This window comes from Acomys russatus, chromosome 14, assembly GCF_903995435.1.
Source record: "Acomys russatus chromosome 14, mAcoRus1.1, whole genome shotgun sequence".
Classification (NCBI taxonomy): Eukaryota; Metazoa; Chordata; class Mammalia; order Rodentia; family Muridae; genus Acomys; species Acomys russatus.
In genome coordinates, this window is record NC_067150.1 from 31,399,510 (window position 1) to 31,421,866 (window position 22,357).

General features: G+C 41.2%; 1 protein-coding gene across 1 annotated transcript; it reads right to left on the reverse strand.

Annotated features, from left to right (window-relative positions):
* Window positions 1-1,235: 1,235 nt before the first annotated feature.
* Window positions 1,236-21,037, reverse strand: LOC127197868 (von Willebrand factor A domain-containing protein 5A-like). The gene is made up of 19 exons (XM_051155710.1): window positions 20,989-21,037; window positions 18,309-18,366; window positions 17,992-18,194; window positions 17,468-17,690; window positions 17,189-17,364; window positions 16,841-16,955; window positions 14,601-14,770; window positions 14,284-14,372; window positions 13,055-13,199; window positions 12,158-12,237; window positions 10,107-10,221; window positions 9,218-9,382; window positions 8,709-8,809; window positions 8,219-8,517; window positions 6,364-6,489; window positions 6,179-6,283; window positions 5,598-5,782; window positions 2,731-2,857; window positions 1,236-2,133 (listed from the first exon to the last, which is right to left on the reverse strand). Exons 2-19 carry the CDS (start codon window positions 18,349-18,351, stop codon window positions 2,057-2,059), a joined length of 2,544 nt encoding a protein of 847 aa, XP_051011667.1. The 5' UTR covers window positions 18,352-18,366; window positions 20,989-21,037; the 3' UTR covers window positions 1,236-2,056.
* Between the last annotated feature and the right edge of the window lie 1,320 nt (window positions 21,038-22,357).

The window sequence follows — 22,357 nt, forward strand, 5'->3', positions numbered from 1 at the left end:
AAGGATTGGACAGATGTTTCAATGGCTAAAAGCAAAGGGTTTGACTCCAAGAACCTGCATATAAAACTGCAGTTCCAGGAAATCCAAACCCTCTTCTGGCCTCTGTGGACACTAGGCACACATGTGCTGCACATACATGCATGCAGGCAAAAATAAAAATGTCCTCATACATATAAAAACAAAAACAAAAATAAGTAAGCTACTGAAAGGCAAAATGATAGTCGATGAGGCATAGGCAGACAGAAAATACCCTCCCACCAAGGCCTACCACATCAGGAGCCACTATGGTGTGTGCAGGTATGTGGTAGAGGGACAGGGGAGAAACAGAAGCTGAATAGTTTGAGCACTATGACAAGAGACAGAATTGGAGACAGGGGAGGAGACCAGTTGGGTGTGCATAGCCTGCCCCACCACCTGAGGTCATGGTGAAGGACTTGGGGAAGTCTTGGGCAAGTTAAACTTGAAGGAGCTCTGGGTCTCTTTGTCCACCTTCCCAGTTTAACTACATTGAATAAATGTTTTTGTTAGGGACAGTAGGCCATATGGCCAATGTTCAGCCATCTTGTCAGAGCCTATACCTTTAGGTTTCTATTTTTCCAGCAGTCTGTCATTTACCAGAAACCAGCTGACCCTGTTGTGGTTCGGCAGTTAGACTAAAGATAAGATTAAGATAGAACCACCCTGTTGTGGTTTATCAGTTAGACTAGATAAGGATAGATCAAAATATTCAGTGTGGTAGAACTTTATGACGTGCTTGGAATTCCCCATGTCTTGAGATAGCCTGCCACTGGGTTGCCATAGCAACATGCTTCCCTGTCTCCTGCCTTATAAAAACTGCTACTTGAAAAATAAAGTTTGAGAGTTTGATCAATATTAAGACTTGCTTTCCTTCTTTGTGTCTTGTGTTTTGTCCCTCATTCAGGTGATTCTCCTCTCAAAATTTAGTCAAACTCCCACTGGTCGGGGTCACATTTTATTTTATTTTGTACCATCAATTTAGCTTTTAAAGTTGGCTTAATGGAGACAAGTGGTAAAATCTGGCTGAAGGCAAAAACTGCCTCCCTCCAATTGTTGCATTAATACTCTGGACACATCAAAAATGTTGGTGCTGGTAATGGGATAATAAAACTAATTCATGTTCATTGAGTCACTCCACAAAAGACCAATCAAAAGTCATAGTTGAAATAGACACTTTAATATTGGTAAAACAGGAATCTGCAGGTATAGGGTCGGTATGTAAAAGAGTGAGTTTCAGAGTGATCAGAGGAACCCCATTCTTCACAGGCTGGACAAACCATATTTGGATCTCAGCACAAACTACATTAATTCTGAGTAAACCAGACCATAACCAAATTCATGGGCTTAGTAGATTAAAACTAGGTCTAAAGGTTTCATCATCAACCTCATACAGAATGACTGATGGTTAAAGACAGACTTCTATTTACAAATATGACTCACCTCAAATCACTTGGGCAGGAGAAAGAAAGGTGTGGAGCATAGACTGTCAATGCACACCCAGAGTGCATGAAGAATGTTCTCACCAGTAACAGTGGGCAAAATGAAGACCTTGATTCTTTATGATCTTGAAGTTACATTGCCCGTGAAGTTGGCTTTCAGTTTACCTCCAACTTCTTCCAAGAAAAGAAAAACTCATATTGTATTGAGTATAATATATAATGACAAGTGTATGAAATGAAAGGTGAGTGGGAAAAGATAATGAAGACAATTATTTAACGCAGGCATTCTGTAGCAGCACTGCCAGTCTTTAGACTACAAAGTAACATGTTTTTAAAAGTTGGGAGAAACATACTACATGCAAATATTCTACACTACTCCAAGATAGGAAATAGTTTTTGTCTACCAGCACTTGTCATAAGGGATACACAGAAACCAAAATGTATATCCAATGGGATAGCCAAAGCGATGTGGTCATCCTTCATTTTTATAGTAAGGTACAGGTCATATGGTACTTAAGACAGACATCTATTTTAGCAGAAGAGAAGATGAAGGATATGGCAGGAGGCAGAGATGGGCTTCCTTTTGGATATCACCCTCATCATGCGAAGATCGAGGAACTCACAGATGTCTTCATGAACTTATTGGCAGTGCGCGTAAACTTGGAGAAGCCACGGACTGTGAGTAGGGGAGACAAGAGTCAGGGCTTCGAGATAACAGATGGGGAGAAAGCTCTTGCCTTGACTTCTCTCCACTTCTCAAGTCACCCACCCTTATCCTTGCTCTATCTTTCCTCAGTATCCCTAGCTTCTCCTTTCTGTATGCCCCAACTGGCCTTTCATTCATGCTGACTCAGAATGCATTAACAGGGAGACAATGAATGCCCAAGAAAAAATTTGTTCTGAGTCCAGAAGTGTTGAGACTCAGTTCAGTACTGAGAGAGAGAGAGAGAGAGAGAGAGAGAGAGAGAGAGAGAGAGAGAGAGAGAGAGAGAGAGAGAGAGAGAGGACAATCACTGCCACACTGTGTGCTTGCCACTTCCCATCTCCCCATCTATATCGCTTCCAACTTCGTTCGCCTCTTTCCAGCTCCAATTACACATTTCAACCATATTCTGCCACAGACAGATGAACTAAGGGAGCAGAAAAAGCTCTGAGTCTGCATTGGGGATATGAATGTGGGGAAGACCCAGTGTTCATTCTCTTCCAGGGCTGGAGGCACAGTAGCTGACTCCCTAATTAAGGAGATGGAAAGGGGTGGGGACTGTGCTCCTACCTGCATTATTGTGAAGCCAGACCACAGCCTTTCTTTCCAGAAGTCCCCACTCATTCTTCAAGTCCTTGCTATATGCATGCAGCCAGATCACAGCTAGCATTGTAGCCCAGATTGAGGGCTCTTGTACCTGCACAGACAAAGAATTCCCTCATTCCCAGGATGGACCAAGAAGTCGCTCAAGAGGACGCATACAAAACCTCATTTCTTCCCCATTCTGTATCCCCCAAACTGCTACTGCTGCAATGAGTTTCTTGGTTCCCATCTAGCCCCACATTGAACATATTGTGTTTGATATTTCCCCTGATTATCAGGTTACTAATCCACTGAGACGTAGGACAGAAAAGTCTCTAGCTGTAGCTCAAGCACAACTTCTAGGTCAGTGATGGAAACCCATTAAAGTCCTCTAAAGAGGATGCCCAACTCTACTCAGAGAAGAACATACATAAATAGCTGATTTTATAAAATCTTTTTTGTTACACAAATCCTCCACCCCATTTCCAATCTAGAATGGGGAACAACAAAACAACAACAACAACAATTTCAACTCAATAGTTACAAGGGGAAAAAAAAGTCATACAAAAGTAAAACGTTTTACCCAATGTTATCCCAGCATCAATGACAGAGGTGGGACTGAAGACCAAATAAGTTTTCAGTAATCACACTGTTGAACTGAAGACTTTAGTAAAATAATTATATTACCCATGAGTTTTCACCCATTTTTCCTTAAGGTTTCGGCTTTTAGACTCAGCCAATCAGTGAATATCCCTGCTTTAGAGTATGGCTCTCCGCATTTAGCAGCAGCTATCTTGTCCTCTCTGAATGATGCCTCCTTCACTTCCTTCCTAAGACACCTGTTCACGCTCATGCCTAAGAACCCCAGGCATGCTCTCCTTCTCTAAGATACCACAGCGATTTTTAAATATACCCTGAAATGGTCACATCTGGAGGTAAATGTACTTGAGAAAGTCGGTGAGTACAACCAAAGCATTTGGCTTTACAGGTCAGCCTGGGGCCTCTACCAACTATCCAACCTGCTGCTTCTCACGGCGTCGGCCAGTTGAAATGTCTGATTATATGAGCAACTTCTGGAAAGACATTGTGTCTCTCTTCTATGCTTGTATAGGTGAGAATTTAGAACCAATAGCCATACTTGCTTTTATTGATATATAGGTTGCATTCATTTTAAGAAACAAAATCCAGATTTATCCAATACTTTTGGAGCCCAGACCCACTTTTCTACTACTTTGGACCAGGGTTCTATTGCCTAGCTTTTCCCTCAGTTCTGTCATACGTCAATAGGAACCTCTGGGTCGACATGCTCACCAGAACCGTCATTGGAAATACTGACCTATATAAAAATGCAGAATTTGGTGGATTTAAAAAACATTCAAATAAAATATTTAAGTACTTAAAAATTACTACAGCTTAAAATCCATGCGCTATTTAGTGCCATGTATTTTCAAATACCTCGTCCTCGCTCATTCATTCCAGATACTTCCTTTTTCAATAAATTCCTTTACTAAAATCTTATACAGCAAGTCTCTTGATTTCTTTATTCTCAGAACCTGGTTGCCGTGTTGTAGAATGGATGCTCATCTCACATGTGTTGCTCTCAACCAATCTGTGTTAAAATTTTCTTTATCCCTGTATCTTCTTTCCAATTTGTGTAAATTACCCTTTTGATTCTTTGTTCTAAAACAGCATCTATATAAAAATATAATGCTAGACACATGTCCTTTAAAATCTTCAAATACCCAGGTTTTAAAAAGCAAACACAAACAGCCACAATAATTTTAGCATTTGTTGTTGTTTCAAGGGCTTCAGATTGCAAGGCTTGGACTTGTCCAGCATGAGACGTATATTCCCGTGAACTGTACCTTCAGTTGCTCATGTGTTTTAGAGCTTTATATGCCCATGAACTGTACTCTCAGTTGCCCATATATTATATTTAACTCCATATACTACATATAATAAGGTTAACATGTAATCCAAACCAAATGAATTTTGTGATGTATTTTTGTGTTGACTCTTTGAAATAGCTTTGTGCTAAACACAAGTGCAGTTCAGTTTAAACTGTGGCTTCTTTTTGCATTAGCCACATTCCAGACATACAATAGCTACATGCCACTACTGAATACTGTACTTGAAAATGTGGTTAGAGTCTACATGACATTTATTTCATCACATTCCAGGTTTAGGAATTATGCAGAATAATTTTTTTCTTCATGTTATGCAATTTATCCTAGATTTCAAGAATTTATCATCAGTTAGGTGATTTGTCAAGTTATTATACAAATTGAAGTGTAACTGATCTACATCACCATAATTCAATTTATTTGAGATAACTGGTCAGCCTATTGTGACTTCAATTAATTTTGTCTCAAGTGTGGACCATAACCTTTAGTTGAAGGTGAAGCCAAATGGGACTGTTATTAGGGCATCTTAAGACACAGACCTAGCACTGAAGACAGCTTTACCCATCAAAGACAAACAAGGTTTGTACCATTCACCTTCTTAATTTGTAAATAGTAACATAGAAAGCTAGCTTCCCTACTTAACTGATGTGAGGGACACGTAACAGTATTTTTACTTGTACAACTAAGTTATCTGACAGAAATACAAATGAAGTAGAGGAGGATTTTTAATTTTCTTTTGTCATGCATTACCCTTGGAATAAACTTAATATGAATATTAGTCTATTCTTCTTCCTATAGTTCCTTTATAATCACAAAACTGTCAATTTCTGTTTATTGGGTGTTAATCTAGGCAATATCTTAAGAAGACCTTGATTCATTATAAAAAAAAAAAAAACCTTTCACTACTAACAATATTATATTTTAAAAAATACACTTTTCTTTGGATCTTACCTTAGTAGGTTGTGAAGCCTTTATGTCTTCCAAACTAGTACCTAGGATCTTAGCTAAATCCTCATTCATATCCCAGGAACCATCTGCATTTTGGAGATAGATCAGCTGTGCCATACTATGCTCCTTACTCCCTTTGAGAAGAAAACAAAAGATAAAGTGCTGGGAAATTATGTAGCCACTGTTCTCTTAAGCCTACCTGATTGGTTTTCTGAATTCAGAGCCATACAATAGCAAGACAGCTGTAGAAAGAAAGCCTTCAAGCATCCTCAAGATGTATCTTCATGCCCAATATGTGAAAGGGTGGCCACAGTAGAATGAGCCAAATACAATGGCATCCCAGTTCTGCAGGCCCTGCCTACAAGGGACTTGTGTAGGAAAAGATGGCAAAGAGGGGCTTGTTAGCCTAAAGGCACACCAGGGCCCATTTTAGAGGAGGTTATATTGTAGTCAATGGAGCTGTGCTGACCATAACCAGTGGAGGTACTAGACAAAGCTCCCCAAAGAAGTCCTGGTAGAGAGATATGGAGGACTAGTTCTTCAATCCCCACAGATTAGAGAAATAAACTAAAAGTCCATCTCACCTTGTTGGTAACTATCATATTTGGCGAGGTGGGGCAACTCAGGGCGAGAATCTGTGTGAATGATACATTTCATCGTCTGGTTGTAATGAGGCTGCTGGAGTGCGCCTAGTTCGATGAGCGAGAGACAAACCTTGGTAAGACAACGTCCCTGAGAAAATGCTCAGTGAGGCTGTAGGAGCCGTTACGATACATTGGACTTAAAGGTTCCTCACCACTGGGCATGCGCGCCATCACGCCACAGAATCCCGTGAGTATACTCCTTGGAGGCTGAGGTACAGGAGCAGTGGAGCAGAGTAAACTTCTGGGTAAATCTGAAAGACACCACTGCAGACATTTACACTGAGGCATCTATGCTCTCCAAAGCTAAAAAAGATAGTCTGACGATTTAGGATGCAATCACTCTCATCTTCTTCAGCTTTACTCATCACCTTATATTTTATTTTTCTCCCACATGCTGCCTTCTAGTGTACTCTCTAAGCCACTCTATTTTCTACCTTCTTTCCCCTGGGACCCCCACACACAGGAAATAATCTTTCATCCATATGTTGACTCATGCCAGGGAGCTTTCAACCATGTCTTAGCTTGAAGTGAATTTTTTCTTCCTCACATAAAATTGCTATCACTCCCAAACTGTCCATGCCCATGGACTGTATGTGTAAGAATGGGGCTTGAGAAGTGGTGCTGGCAGCTTTTCCAGGCTCACGAGGTCACACTTCCTCCCTCATTTGAGTTCCCTCCCGTCTATCTTCATATTTTCAGGCATCTTCGTTACTTCCTGTGATCCACTGAACTACCTCTAACTCAGGCTACCCAACCTCCACTCCCCTTCAATCTCTGCCATCAACATGAGAACTCTGCTCCCTTTGTGGGTAGCATATGCCACCATGAACAGACCCGACTTCCTCAAATCCAAGAACTTTGGCTGTATTCTACTTAGCACCAGCCTCCCCTCTCATGACAAACTTGTCATCATTCAGCATTGTTCTATTTTTCAGAAATAAATTAGAATTAATATGTATGAACATATATACTAATACATATGTCTACATATGTATATATCATATATGAATACACATACACACATATATATATACATACGTACATTATATATACATGTATGTCTAGTGCTTTAGTTTAGAAACTATTATATTTGGTCTCTAACAACATTTTAGAGTACTTAAATCCTCCGTTCTTCTACTTTTCCACTTAACATCAAGTTCTTCCTAACAACCTTTGTTCTGTACTCAGTCCAACACTTTGCACACGCATACCAATTACTTAAATTGCTTATCAGTCACTTCCTCTGCATTACACCTATTTGGCAAAATCCTAATTTTGGAATGAAGCCAAAATTCCATTTCATTTTTATTCAGAAATTAGTGAGCACTGCTGAAATTAGTCCCCTAGACAACGATCATCTTTAGTTGTTATAAGGGCACGCTTATCCTGAACAGACAATTATATTTCTCCCTGACATTCCATTTTACCACTGTCCCTAGTCGGTCTTTCAAGTCCCCTCTTATCAAAGTCTTCACTTCCTCATGTCTCAGACTGTTTCAGTCATTACGCATCATTGTGCCCTTTAGCAGTCTAGTCATGCACACCACAGACCATCTTAAACTTTTAACTCTTCATTATTCAAGGTTCCTATGCATTTCTTTAAATATTGATTTATTATCTATACAGTGCTCTGCCTGTGCCTTCACACCAGAAGAGGGTATTAGATCTTATCATAGATGGTTGTAAGCCACCGTGTGGCTGCTGGGAATTGAACTCAGGACCTCTGGAAGAGCAGCCAGTGCTCTTAACCTCTGAGGCATCTCTCCAGTCCTTTCTTTGAAAGTTTTACATTTAAATTTTTCCTTGTTTCTTTTCTGAAAACATGGTTTCAAGTCTCTTTCTCAGTTGATTTATATATATATAATCTCCTTGGAAGAGAGGACTTTAAGACTAATCACAAATCCTATATGTGGAAGGACAAGAAAAAAAAAAAAAGAACTTGAGAATATTTTATACATTTTCTTTATATAGTATTTTCAGATAGTAAAAATTCCTTATTCATAAAAAGATTTCTGGGATAAAACTTACTAGAGTAATTTCTTGACCCCGCAGAGGAACCACCAAAAAGAATTGGCCTTGGGATCTCCCTATGAACCAGGGGCCCCTGGACTGGCTCATTGAGCTCCTTGTTGATGGCAACAAAGGCCGTGAAGGAGCTCATCACGCCAGACTCTAAGCTGATGTCCAGCACGTCTCTTTTATAGATCAGTGACGTCTCCTTGAAGCCAAAGTCTTTGGCCTGGATCATGGACTTGGCAGCAAGACGATGAATGGTGAGACTGAAAGAAAAAAACTTTCTGAGAGTAAGAGGAAAACCCACATGCCTTTCGTTGGAGCCTTTCAACGTTACACATCACAGAAGGAAAAGAATATCAGGGAGAAGGGCCCAGTGTCAGGAATTCAGGAATTCAGCCGTTAAAGACTACGGGGACAAAGAAAGAAGGAAGGGGAAAGAAAACAGAACACTCACTTGTCATCAGGCTTAGGTTGTACAGAAAACGTCACCTTCTCCTCATAACTTTTGCCACGAAGCGTGTATCTGAGACACACTTCACCTGTAGCCTCTTCTTGCTATAAGTTGGAGACAAAGAGAAAAAAAATAATCACTAGGAAGATAGTGAGGACATAAGCTGCAGGCCACCATCCCCAGCTTAATATATTCAAGTTTCTTTCCAGAAACCATGTCTTCAGGAGAGCAGGAACCTGAAGTGATGAGAAGAGTTCCTGGCCAGTACTAGCTAGCAAATATAATACCCTGTGGGAGGATACAAGGGATGGGATAGCAATTGAGATGTAATATGAATAAATAAATTAATTATATATATATATATATATATATATATATATATATATATACATACATACATACATATATAATAAAATACAGAAAAAAAAATGAAAACCATCTACTTCATTTATTTAATGAGTCTGCCAGGGAGGTAGCTGGACCAAGAAGAAAGACTAATGTTGTGGACTCACCGGTATCTGTCCAACCAGTAGGGAGTAGATGATTAACCTTTGACCCCTAAAGATAACAGTTTGTTCTGGAGATAGCATGTGTGCAAACACCTGAGGAGGCAAACTCCAGCTCAGAGAGATATCCTCTACTACAGACTGTAAAGAACGCCTCAGGGACCTAAGGGCCTGCAGGAGGAGAAAGAGCAGAGTCGGTATAAGCAAGTCATGATAGTGATTTGTACCCTTAATGCCATACTGTACAATGTGGTCATGGGCCATAATGAATGTTATGTCTAATTCCTACCACTGTATAAAGTGTAGCCTTATTGCTCTTCCATTGCAATCTAAAGGAAACCACATTTAACACACAAATGTGAATGGATAAAATGCTGAGAGGAGGAGATTCATGGAGAAGAGATTTAGTAAAGATGATACTGTGAGTCAGAAGCTTAGAAATATGTCTAAAGATGGATTCTTTTTATACATATTAATAAAACTGCATGAATTTGAAGTCACCTTAATTGTATAATACATGTCACACTTGATGTTTCTCCTTTGCTTGATATCGTTTGCAGTAAGGGTTGAATACAACACTAGGAGAGGTCCTGAAGTGCGTACCTGAGTCTTAGGTATGACAACCAAAGTTCTTAGTCCGTCTGGATTCAACATAAAAAGCCTCAACTCTCAGCAAATCATCTCTGAGCTAATGTATAAAAGGATCAGAGACATACTATAGTGGGCCCTCTTTCCACAGGTTGGAATTGTCCCCACCAAGTATACGAGCTAAGCATTGGAGGCATCAGGAAATGTATTCTTGAAGAAGCTTGTATTCATGCCCTTGAAGAAATGTCCCTCTCTATCTCAGCTTTTACTTGTATTATCCAGTTCTTTATACACAGTGTACCCTCACCTTGGACTGCATCCGATCATTGCCTGTGATAAACTCTGCAGTGCCCCCTGATACCCGGGCAAGGCTCTTTATTAAGCTAGTGGAGGCCCCTTCTCCAATGCCAAATGAGAAACATCTGTGAAGGTAAGAAGATGGAGCTTAAAGATTGAACTTGAATGCAATTATCAAACTAGCACATCATTATCAAAAATTATATGAACACAGTGTACTTCCTTGACTAACTTTGGAATAATTTTATTCATCAAATATGTTCTATTTTAAAGATACATTAAAAAAGGCCTCACAGTTGGGAAACAATTTACCTATCCAGAGTCTCCTGAGATAATCTATTTCATTTTCACATGAAGATCTGGGGTGCAAAAATCAAAGGAATCTGCCCAAAATTATGCCCTACCAACTGATCTATGTAAACACACAGTTCCTCTTTTGAAAGATATAAAGGTGTTAACAGTACCTACTTGACACTGCCTAGCACAGTGTTTGCCCTGGCAGGGGGAACGTCAGGCTGATGAACATGCCCCTGCCTTTTAAAGGAAAAATTCTCTATTCCAAGTAGATGAACACAAAGCAATGGGTTTTTTTTTTCTTTCCACTGTTTAATTTCCCAGAACAGTATACACACAAATAATATATTATTCGCAAAACAAATAAGCATTTTAGATGGTATAACACAGCCTTCATTGTAAATCAATACACTGTAAATTGGGACTGTTCATTGGTCTCTTTTGATTGGGTTAATATAAGTCACAGCTCCCAGTGGCATCAGGTACAAAATTAATTCTCTAAAATATGCAAGAATCAGGACCCAGTTCCTAATTGTAGTGAACTGATTGGGAATTTTCATCCTATAGAACACAGCCCATCATGATCTTTATATCACCATGTCAAAATTTCTACTATACACTTTCAATCGTGAGCTATATATCTTTGTGTATTAAATCAAACTGAAAGCTGTTTGTGTCTGAATGCCTAGAACTCACAAGAGTGCTTCATGTGGGTGCTAATGAAAACAATAAGTAGAATGAAAGAAATTTTTCATGATACTTACATTGTATCAAGATAATTCCTGATGCTTATGTAGTTTTATTACTTCTACCATCACAGTAAAACTTTAAATTAATATTATCACTTTCTCTACTTTGAGTAACAAATATAAGAGTTAGAGATGTGAGTTGAACTCACCATTTAGTAAGCAATTTAATAAGTCAGTGTGAGCTACAGGAATTAAATATGTAGCTTGGACCCCAACACTCAGCGTGGGCTCTGCTCATGTAAATACTAGCTGTAGTTTAGAAAACTAGAAAAGGTCCATAAATATTTTCCTTTCATTCTTTAAAAGTTTCGTACATATATACAATGTATTTTAATTATGTCCACCTTTCACTAATGTCTCTAAGTCCTCCAAGACGCTCTGTTTCAACTGTATCCCTACCAACTTCACATCCTCTTTTTTATGGCCCACTGAGGTCAGTCAGTGCTTTCCTTCATCTGATGGTGCACTGGCACATGTGCAACCCACCAATGACCACTGTCCTAAAACAAACTGATTTCCCTACCCTAGCAATGCTCATTTGTCAACGCTTCACTCAATGGAAATGAGTCTCTTTCCCATGGAATTTCTACAAGGTATTTTTAATAAACGTCAAGGAAAATAAGACAATTAAATTATGCCTCTACCGTGATAGTAACAACATATGGTTCAAGACCTCAGAAGTTATCCATTTACCTTGTGAAGCAAATAACAAGCACAAATAACAGGTAAAAACCTAAGATTGGGCTTTCAAAGAGCAGTGTCCTTTGTAATAGACTTTTGGACAGAACCCTTTGGGGACACGCACACTCAAGAGGTTCAAAAAGGTAAGGGTAAATTAGTTTCCATGTAAGTGATGTTATTTGGAGTACTGATTTTATTTTCATGGAAAATAAATAATCACTTGGTAAATCTCAATTTTTTCAATCAGTGTCAAAAGTGCTTAGTATCAGGTAATGCACAGCTATGTTTGGCCTTGGTAAAATCCTGTTCCCTGGTAGAAATAAAACTGCCCTCATACCTGTGCCTTTTGCTGTGGAACGTAACTTCTCTGATTACATTAAAAGTTTCCACAACTTCTCCATCGGTGAAGACAAAGATCTGTACAAAACAAACAAAAGAACACCCATCAAGTTGGACCTACAAAAAACATTATGATGGGCGGATCTGATCCCAGGGGTCGTGCTCAAATTATGGCACCAGCCAAGGACAATACATGCAGTAAACTTTGAACCCCTAACCAGATCTAGCCAATGGACAGTACATTCTCCACAGTTGAGTGGAGAGTGGGGACTGACTTTCACACAAACTCGGGTGCCCCATATTTGACCATCTCCCCTGGATAGGGAGGCCTGGCGACACTCAGAGGAAGGATAGCAGGCTACCAAGAAGAGACTTGATACCCTATGAGCATATAAAGGGGGAGGAAGTCCCCCTCAGTCACAGTCATAGGGGAGGGGAGTAAGGGGAAAATGGGAGGGAGGGAGGAATGGGAGGATACAAGGGATGGTATAACAATTGAGATGTAATATGAATACATTAATAAAATATAGTTTTTAAAAGTTGATTTTAAGAGAATAGAACTTAACCCTTGAAACAATTCAACTAATTTTCTTTGGTTTTGGTGCCTTTTTAAACAGACTGGGGATCACTGTTTTCCAGGGTTTTGTGACTTGGAATGTTTGCACATGGTCAGCACTCAGAAACATTATAAGTTTTAGCCATTAACCACACCACATTAGTTTTGCTTTAGTTAAGAAGACAAGTGCCTCTTATCTTTATTTATCTCTCCTCTACAGTAGAAGCCTGAAGTACATACACTGTTTCTATAGTTTTGTGTTGACAGTCAAGAACATGTATCCTTAAGGAGAATTTCCATTCTCTCTGTCCCTTCTGTTCGCCTTGTTCCAATTCTTACCTGTAAAGGATGTCCTGGGATGGGAGTTTTCCTAAAAATTTTCCGTAGTGGTGTTAAAATTTCTGTCCCTCCAAGATCTGCCAACATGAGCTTCACTTTCTCCACTGCTTTCTTCATGGTTTCCTGAGTGTACTTCACACTCTCCCTGAGAGAAACAAGAACACATGGTCAGGTGATAGCAGCATCAAGTTGTCAGGGCTGGGAAGCCTCATCAAATAGTATCTGAATTTCCCCCCAAGTCCTGGTCAACTTTTCACCAAATGTCTTACAATGCATTTCCTTCCTTAAAATATATTTCTAACTGTGGATCTATAGTATAATCATTCTGCACTATATGGATAATAGCCTTTTATTACTATATATCGTGTGTGTCTTTCTGGGGTTTGGGTTACTTTACTCAAGATAATATTTTCTAGTTCTATCCATTTGCCTGCAAATTTCATGATTTTCTTGTTTTTAATAGCTGAGTAGGATCCCGTTGTGTAAATGTACCATATTTTTTAATCTATTAAGAGGAGCTTGGGGAGTCTTCTGGAAGAAGAGGGCACTGAAGAACCCAGAGAGGACAAGAACTTCACAAGAAGACCCAAAGACTCAACTAACCTAGGCCCACGGGGGCTCCCAGAGACGGAAGCACAAACCAAAGAGCATACATGATCTGAATCTAGGAGGACCGTGACACATACATAACTGATGGGCAGCTTGGTCTTTATGTGGGGGTCCCTAACAAGTGGAGCAAGGATTGTCTCTGACATGGCCTCAGTTGCCTGCTTCTAGATCACTTGCTCCTAGCTGGGCTGCCTTGTCTGGCCTCAGTTCAAGAGGATGCAGTTAGTCCTGATTTGACTCGATGTGTCAGGATGGGTTGATGAGTGGGGGGGGGGGGGGGGAGGCACTTTTCAGAGGAGAAAGGGAAGAATGTAAGCGGCAGGAGGGTGGGAGGGGGAGGAGGGTACAAGTACAGGACAAGGAGCAAAGGAGGGAAGACGTAGAGTCAGTATGTAAAGTGGATAAATAAATAAATTTTTAAAATATATTATTTGATTTTATGATATTGTGTATTCATGTGTGTGTGTGTGCATGCATATGATAGTATGCATGTGGAAGGTAAGAAGACAATTTGTGAAAACTGATTCTTTCCTTCCACCATGGGAAGCAAGTATTTCTACCTACCAAGCCATCTTGTATGCCCTCCTATATCTTCTTGACCTCTCTATCTAGAAACTTACGGAAAGAATGCCTCATGGGTGGATCCAAATCCATAGATGTTGAAATAGCAGCCCATAGGCAAACTCTTCAGCAGAAGAATCAGTGTTTCCTGGAGGGGAGAAAGTATGAGGAGCAAAATGATCGGGCATACACATGGGCAGATGCCTGGTACAACCATGGAGAGTGTAGGTTCTCACAGCACTTTATTTCATATTGTACTCAAAGGAAACCCAGAAAACTCAGCAATGAACATACCTCCACTTCAAGCAGACCCTAATTTAACCCCTAGATTCTTCCTCAAGGCACATATTACTCATCATAAAGAAGCTCTTTTTACCTTGGCGGCATCTATTCTCAGCTGAGACCTGTCTTGGCTATTCATGGGGGTCTTCATGCTTCCAGAACGGTCCATAAGGAACACAAATTCTCCACATTTTGTTGAAGTCTCCTCTTCTGGGATATCTGGGTAGAAACTCACCATTGCAGAAGGTGCTCCCATTAAACTATCTGTACAGAAAAGAGAAAGACCTTGTAAGAAAGAAGAAAGAAAGAAAGAAAGAAAGAAAGAAAGAAAGAAAGAAAGAAAGAAAGAAAGAAAGAAATTCAGGAATCCTAAAGTCCCCAAGAACTCTTTTCTGATAAAGACTTGAAATCTCAGATACTTGGGTAGCTAAGGCAGAAAGATCACAAGTTCAAAGTAATCTGGGTTACAGAATCAGTCTAAGGCCAACCTGAGTAATGTAATGGAGTCTTTTCTCAAAGAAAAAACTAGCACACTAAAGAGAGTATTGGAGATACAGCTCAAGGGCAGCATTTGCCTAAAATGTAAAAGGCTCTGAATCCACCCATTCACTCCCTGGAATACACACATACACACACACACACACACACACAACCCAGTTCCCCCGAAATCAATTATGAACAGAACAGTGAACTGGGAAAAGTCAAACCTAAATCCTGTTATGTTTTGTTTTGTTGTGTTGTGTTGTGTTGTGAGTGGTTCTTTTATTTGTTTGTTCATTCTTTTTTTAAAAAGTCTTATCAATAGTCTGCTTGCAAAGGGCTGGTGGTAAGCTATAAATGTTCAAGAGATATGAAAATGAAAAACTGGGGAATAGTGTATAGAAGTAACAGGTAATACTAGCAATGGTGTCATTGCCATTAAATGATGCTTTCCTGGCAGCTCAGAAAATGTGTGAGACACCATGGTTAGCATTTGCCAAAATCAGCCCACATATTGGAACTTCTTCAACAAATCAAAGCAATGGAAATTTACTTCATTGGTCATTAAGATGTTAATTGAAAGGCCCAAAATAGTAGTTGGCAGGTAAAGCTGCCTGCTCACAAGCCTGAAGACCTGAGTTTGCTCTTCTGGATCCACACAATGGAAGGAAAGAGTGATTCCTGCAAGATGTCCTCTGGTGTCTGTACGTGCACCATGGCTACAGAGCACTATGGTACACAGGCCCACACATTCACACACACACACACACACACACACACACACACACAGAGAGAGAGAGAGAGAGAGAGAGAGAGAGAGAGAGAGACAGAGAGAGAGACAGAGAGAGAGAGACAGAGAATTAATACATAGTAAAAATGTTTTGAAGATGAAGTGCAGTTGGAAAATGATGACAATGCTCTTGAGTGTAATTCTCAGGTAGACAAATTACCAGAGCATTGATCATAATTATGTACACCAGGACAATTCTATCTGCTTTAATTATGAGGTAATCACTAACACTCCATTGATGAAACAGATGCCTTGAGACTAGCATTGAACTCCAAGCACTTTATTGAATCAGTAGTCTGAAGGAGACCATCCTATATGTATAAGTTGTCAAAGGCAAAGATAAAATTTTATTGACGAGCAAACGAAGATTGACTCTAGGATTGAAAAACCAGTATTGAGGTGTAAACTAATTGAGAAGGATGTGGTTATTGCAACTCCAACAGGAGTGTTTAGAGAGTACATGAGGATACACAACCATACTGTATTATCATTACAAAGTGAATTGGACTGGCAAGTCTTAATTCTGCGTCTGCGGCTCCCTACCAAACACCTTCTATCCCACCACAAGTTTCACCCCAGCACCATGTCTTTGTCTTGCTTTCAGTTTTGCTTCCTGGTCTTTGAATTTCAACAAGGCTATCTCTTAAGGGGACAGGGTGGGCATGGGTGTTTCAGCACACTTTCTGAAGCATGAGGCATTATCGTATTTGGGCATGTTTTGATCTTTTCAGAAGTAAAATGTCATAGAACTATCCTTAGTTGTATCTTTCTAAAAACTGGTCATGGGTCATGTTTACACATTTGCATTTTTTCTCTCAAGTTATTTGTTCACATTCTTTCTCCAATTACTTATTCATGGACTTATATTTGTCTGCAAGACACCACCACCTGATTACTAAACTATTTTTGGTTATAAAAGTGCAAGGACTTTCAGTATTTCAAGCTGATGAGGTTTTCTGGGCCACTTGACAGAACAATCAAAGAGACACTATGTGAGGGTACTTGTAAGACGTGGTGACCTCCTTGAAGGTAACGTCCAAATGTCCAAATGAGGAAGCAAATACCTGAGTACCTTTCCGGCATCCCCATCTCCACCGCTACACTGGGACTATGCACCTTCCTGTAGAAAATCAGGAATTCCACGTCCCGGTCAAACTTGTGTCCTTCAGCCAAGGAAACCTGAGAAGGGGACCAGCAGAGGAGCCATGTTAGAACTGCCACTGAGTGCTTCAAAAGGTTGAAATTAGATCTAGGACTATAGGCTTCCATGAGCAGCAAGAAAGGAGTTACTGCTCAAAGGGTAGGTAAGAAAGACAGTAGTAGCTCAAGAAGTGAGAAGGATGCCTGGATGGATGAGAATAACCAGGACAATATGTAAGGCACAGTGGACTGGCAACTCTTGCACCGCTTACCTGAGCTGAGGTCTTGTCATCTCCAATGTAGTCAATGGAACTCAATGGACAGTTGGATTGGATTGTCCTGATACCAAGCTGGGAGTTGATGGTGGCAACCATACTGAGTGTGTAGGGCAGGTCCTCCAAAGGGACTATTGGGGTCTTCAGATCCAGGCAACTGTCCTCACATCGATCTACAAAAAGAACTTTCGTTATGTGTTTCTTGCCAACACATCTAGTGTTGCTTTTCCAACTTATGCCATTACAGATAGGTACCCAAGAAGGACAGGTACTCACCAGAGAGATGGTATCTAGGATTCAGGATTGCTGGGAGCACATAACGCAGGGCCCCATCATCTTCCAGAGGAAGCTCTTGCACATATCTCAGGGTGAGTGCCACCTTTGACCCTGGCTGCAGATTCCCCACATTGCAACAGAAGACATCCCGGGAGCACTTGTCTTCTTCCAATAAGTAGGCCTGAAATCCCCCAGAGAGGGCCTCTTCATACCTTTTATGAGCCTACAGGGTATATATAACACAAGGGGTATAAAAATGAGATGATACGAATGAATGGACACCAAAGGTGTAGATAAAACCCAGACTGTTCTGAGGGGACTTTGATGGGTGCTATCAATGGTAAAGCTACACTCTGAATGGCTAATTAGTTGCATCTCAAGTAATTTTAGACACGCAGATTAAAGGTAAATGAAGGAAAACATTCAGTGCTAGCATTTTTGGGTTGCCTCCTTTGATAACATCTAGTCTAAAGAGAAAGCCCTATGGAAACAGGAAGGGGTGATGACAAACTCATCCCTGAGACCTGGTACTTGTCCTGCAGTTCTGCCACAATCTTCTTTCCATCCACCAAAGCCTCAAAGCTGTAGACAGCAGAGTCTTCATCCATGGGGAACACGAAGAAGGCCTCCAAGGGGTTTTTCTCTTCATTCTCATAGTTTAAGGTTGCGGACACACCAGCCACAAAGTCATTGATGGACAAAGTCACAGCAATGCTCTTCAGTGGCACTAGGGAAAGAGCAGGGTTCAGCAGCTCAACAAGATGGGCTAGAGTCAGAGCCACAGGCTAGAACTCCCTAGGTTCTAAATGACCTAGACTTACGAGTCTTAACCCTTGCTTACCTGGGTCCCTCTGGCGTGTGAGTAAGCCGCTAGAACGCACCATGTTGACACTGTGTTTCTGTGAAAAGATAGATTGTTTTTGTAAAGTGCATGGTTAGAGTCAACCACTCAAATGCCACCACCACCGCCTTGTTCTCTCTGGCAGAATACATGCAGGCATGCAGAGGAGCAGTTTTAGAGCCAGGAAGAAACATGTGGAGTGAAGGAGACAGAAATGTCAAAGACATAGTTTCTATTAAGTGGGAAGACGCAAAAGCCTTGTGTCCACAGAGATCTCTGAGGACACTTTACACAATAATTCCACTTTCTCTAACGTGTGACATATCTCATGCCCACTGAGCACATACCATAAGTTCAGCCTCTCTGAATGCTAGTATGCACTTTTTAAATGAGAACCACAACACCAGCATAAAAATGTGTCAATCTGTATGGATGAGCTTCTGGGGCAAGGGCAGATCCTTACAAGGCATTTGTCAGTGGCGACAGATGTTGGCAGTGCCCCTATTGTTATGTTCTCTATTTTTCAATAAACATCTGCTGTTTATTATTTCATTCACACTATTCAGAGACCTGTGTGTGAACAGCAGCATAATTCAAGGGATATCTGCACTTAGACTCCTTGTTGATAAGTTGTTTTGGAGGTCAGAACACAAATACATCACCCATTCTGGTTCAAGGTTTTCTAATTTATATATGCATATTATAAATGCGACATAGCGTTAATTTAAAACTAAGATATCCTAATTCTGTTTCTATAATATTACAGTGTTTTTAAAAGATAGCATATGTTATGGTTTTTAATAATGAACAACAAAGTTCATGCTTTGAGGTTATGATTGGGCTAGCTGCCTTATCAGAATTTGTCAGTTGTTTGAGTGTCACTGTTTTGTAGATACCCAGATTCTAACTGTCCTGAAGTCCACTGAGGATAATGGACCTTCACAGCTAGCTTTGGACCCTACCTCCTGGTATCATTAGGAAGGGAAGCATGAGCTTGGCCCCACTTCAGGATTGAAAATACCATAGGAAAAGGTGGAGGTACTAGGGCTTTGAGGGGCACCATTAAAGGAAAGGTACTTCTTCCAGGTCAAAAGAATAAATCTGAGTTCTACTTTTGTCCCTGGGTGGAGCCATACATTACATACTATTGCCCTTCCCATGGGAGTGAATCCAGTTGGGCCTGTCAATCACCTGGCCAGGAACCTCTCCAGAAGGCTGACAGCTAAGGCAAAAGGAGGAACAACTGTTTTATTAATAAGATAGTAAACGTATCCTCTACCCACCAGCCCTCTCACAGTGTGGAGTTCAGAGAGCATCTATCACATAGGACTCTGATGCCTACTGGCTTATGTGAACATTAACCCAAAAAGTTTTTAACTTTCTCTTCTTTTCTGCCTTATTTTGTGTCCTTTTCATATACCAACCCTAAGCCTAAGCATGCTTTTCTTGGCATGACACACTTTTTAGCTGTTGCTTGAAAGACCTACCTCTCCTTTCTACAGCCACGTACATGCCTAACATAAAAGACACGAATGGCCTCTTTCTCCTACTGCAAGATGCCAAGTTGTTTTTCTCCCCTCCAAAGCTACTATCTAATATACCCTTCCTTGAACTTCCTTCTAAGTCAGGTTCCAGACGCTTCTCTCTTTTTTTTTTTTTTTTTTTTTTTTTTTTTCAAAACAGGGTTCTCTGTGTAGCCTTGGCTGTCCTAGACTCACTTTGTAGACCAGACTGGCCTAGAACTCACAGAAATCTGCCTGCCTCTGTCTCCCGAGTACTGGCCAGATGCTTTTATTAAAGAGACTAGAAACTCACAAAAGTGAACTCTTTTCCCCGGAACACTAACGACGGATCTACAATTTTCCATACGTGCATCCAGTACTTGATCATCACCTAGGCCTGCTTCCCCTGTTGTGACAAAAGATTACCCAAGCACCAGTGGCAGGCACCAATGAAGGTACTTTTCACAGGAGCTGAAGTGTCACTGTCTGGAGCACTTAGCATGCTCATGACAGATGATACTTTGATGCTGATGAATTGCCCCAAGGGGCAGTTGATTTATGTACCTCCACCTTCCCTTATACCTAAGAGCCATGAACATAAGGGATTTTCTTTTAATTTGTGATGCAACCATACCTCAAGTATACCAAGGTACTGGGCAATGATACTACTCCTGGACAAACTGTCCTCATCTAAAGAGCAATTTCAAATATATTCTGAGTTGTGATGTGTCTTAATGATACAGCATTTGCTTAGCATATAGAGCAGAGCATGCACACACAGGAGAGAGAGGGGGGAGGCAGGGGGAGAGGGAGGAGAGAGAGAGGGAGAGAGAGGAGAGGCGCGTGGGGGTGGGGAGAGATCTCCATGTTGACTGCTGACGACGACATGTCTGATATTCCCAGTCCCACCCCCACAGATCTGCAGGTATGGTTGATTCTGGCTCAACACTCATGTTAATTCTTTCTCAGCGACGGTGGAATAAATCCTGCCTGTTAAACTGCTTTACTGCTTGACAACAAAACAAGAATTGCAACAGATTGAGGAGGTATGAAAGCGCAGAGCAGCTAAGAAAACACGCCGAGAAGGGGCGCTTCCTTACAAAAGGAGACAGAGAAAGGCCTGAGGCCCGGCAAAAGAATTCCTATCAGCAACAGGAGGCTTAGAGCAGGAGACTCACCCAGGAGCAGCAGCACAGCTGAAGGATGGACTGTGGCTGGCAGCAGAGATCTCAGGCTGGCAGTGAGGCTGAAAGGGGCAGACCACAGTCACCTACAAGGAAAACAAAACAAAAACCCCTTTGTTTCCTGACTGTAATCTCGGTAAATTTCCCTCACAAAGTGCTCTCACCCTCCCTTCCACCCTTTCTCCTCTAAACAAATGGTAGGTTGTGGCAAGATTGCCTTCTGTCTCTCAGGGATGGCGCCTCCAAGAATTTAGGGTACAGAGTATCCTCAGGTGGGATTCTACTTCCAAGTCCTGAACCTGCTGCAGGAGACGGAGGGTTTCTCACTGAGTCGGGATCTGCTCTGGTGTGGACCCTCTGAGCAGTGCAACTGCAGTGAAGGGGGCGGGAGTGCGGGAAAACAGCTGGCCACACCCCTGCTGCGGACTGATGGGAAGGTAGAATCTAACCATGGAGGAAACATGGGAGCGAGCATAGCTTGCAAACAAAAAAGAGGGTAATTTCAACTTTCAATTGCTTGCCCTTGATTTTCAGTACCGCAGGGTTTAAAAAAGGGGGGAGGAGGAGGGTCAGTTTTCCTGAGGTTTTTTTTTTTTTTTCTTTTCTTTTCATAAGATCTTAAAGGCTCCAAACAGCTTGTGTGGCCAGAAGCTTCAAACTGCACTTCCACAACACAGTTTTACATAAAACTGATAACTTACTTGACTGAACGGAAAGAAACTTTGGAGCTGAACGATTGAAGGAAGTAGAGGGGGGGGGGGGGCGGGAGAGAGAGAGAGAGAGAGAAGGTTAAAGACAGACAGGCCAGGCCAGGGTGGGTTGGTACCCCTTAGAGGCCCCAACTTCTCTGAAAAGAGGTAGAGGAAGGAATGGGGGGACGTGAGAGGGGGGACTGGGTGGTGAGAGGAGTGATGCCTGGTATCAGGCTATACTGTGACTAAAATTTTAAAACGTCACACTTTAAACAAACAAACAAACAAAAAAGAGAAGAAAGGAAGAGGAGTCTGCTTGAGGCTATTAGAGGATTAAATGATTCTTGCAGTCCAGTAAGTTTTCCCTAAACCGCCAATGGCGTTGAAATCTCAAAAAATCACGGGCTAGTACTCACTCCCCACTCTAGAAGCTTGCAGTTTCAACAAGCCCCTAAAGAGTATGGGCCTCCTAAGCCTGGGGAGAGGAAGGAAGGGGGGGGGGCAGTCTTTAGGTGCAGAGTGGGGGTGGAGTGCTCAAGGAGAGGGATTTGGTCCCAGAGCCCAAAATCTGCAGTGCTGTCACTTACCATCCGCAGAAATCCCGGTGCTGTGAGTGAAGGAAAGTGAAAACAGCTGCAGATTAATTTTTCCTGGAAGACACGCCCACTTCT

Coding starts and splice junctions, on each gene's coding strand:
- LOC127197868 (XM_051155710.1), bottom strand. CDS start 18,351: ATGGTGCGTTCTAGCGGCTTACTCACACGCCAGAGGGACCCAG. Junction 17,691..17,991: donor AACTGCAGGACAAGTACCAG/GTCTCAGGGATG, acceptor TATACCCTGTAG/GCTCATAAAAGGTATGAAGA. Junction 9,383..10,106: donor ATGATCGGATGCAGTCCAAG/GTGAGGGTACAC, acceptor CTCCTCCTGCAG/GCCCTTAGGTCCCTGAGGCG.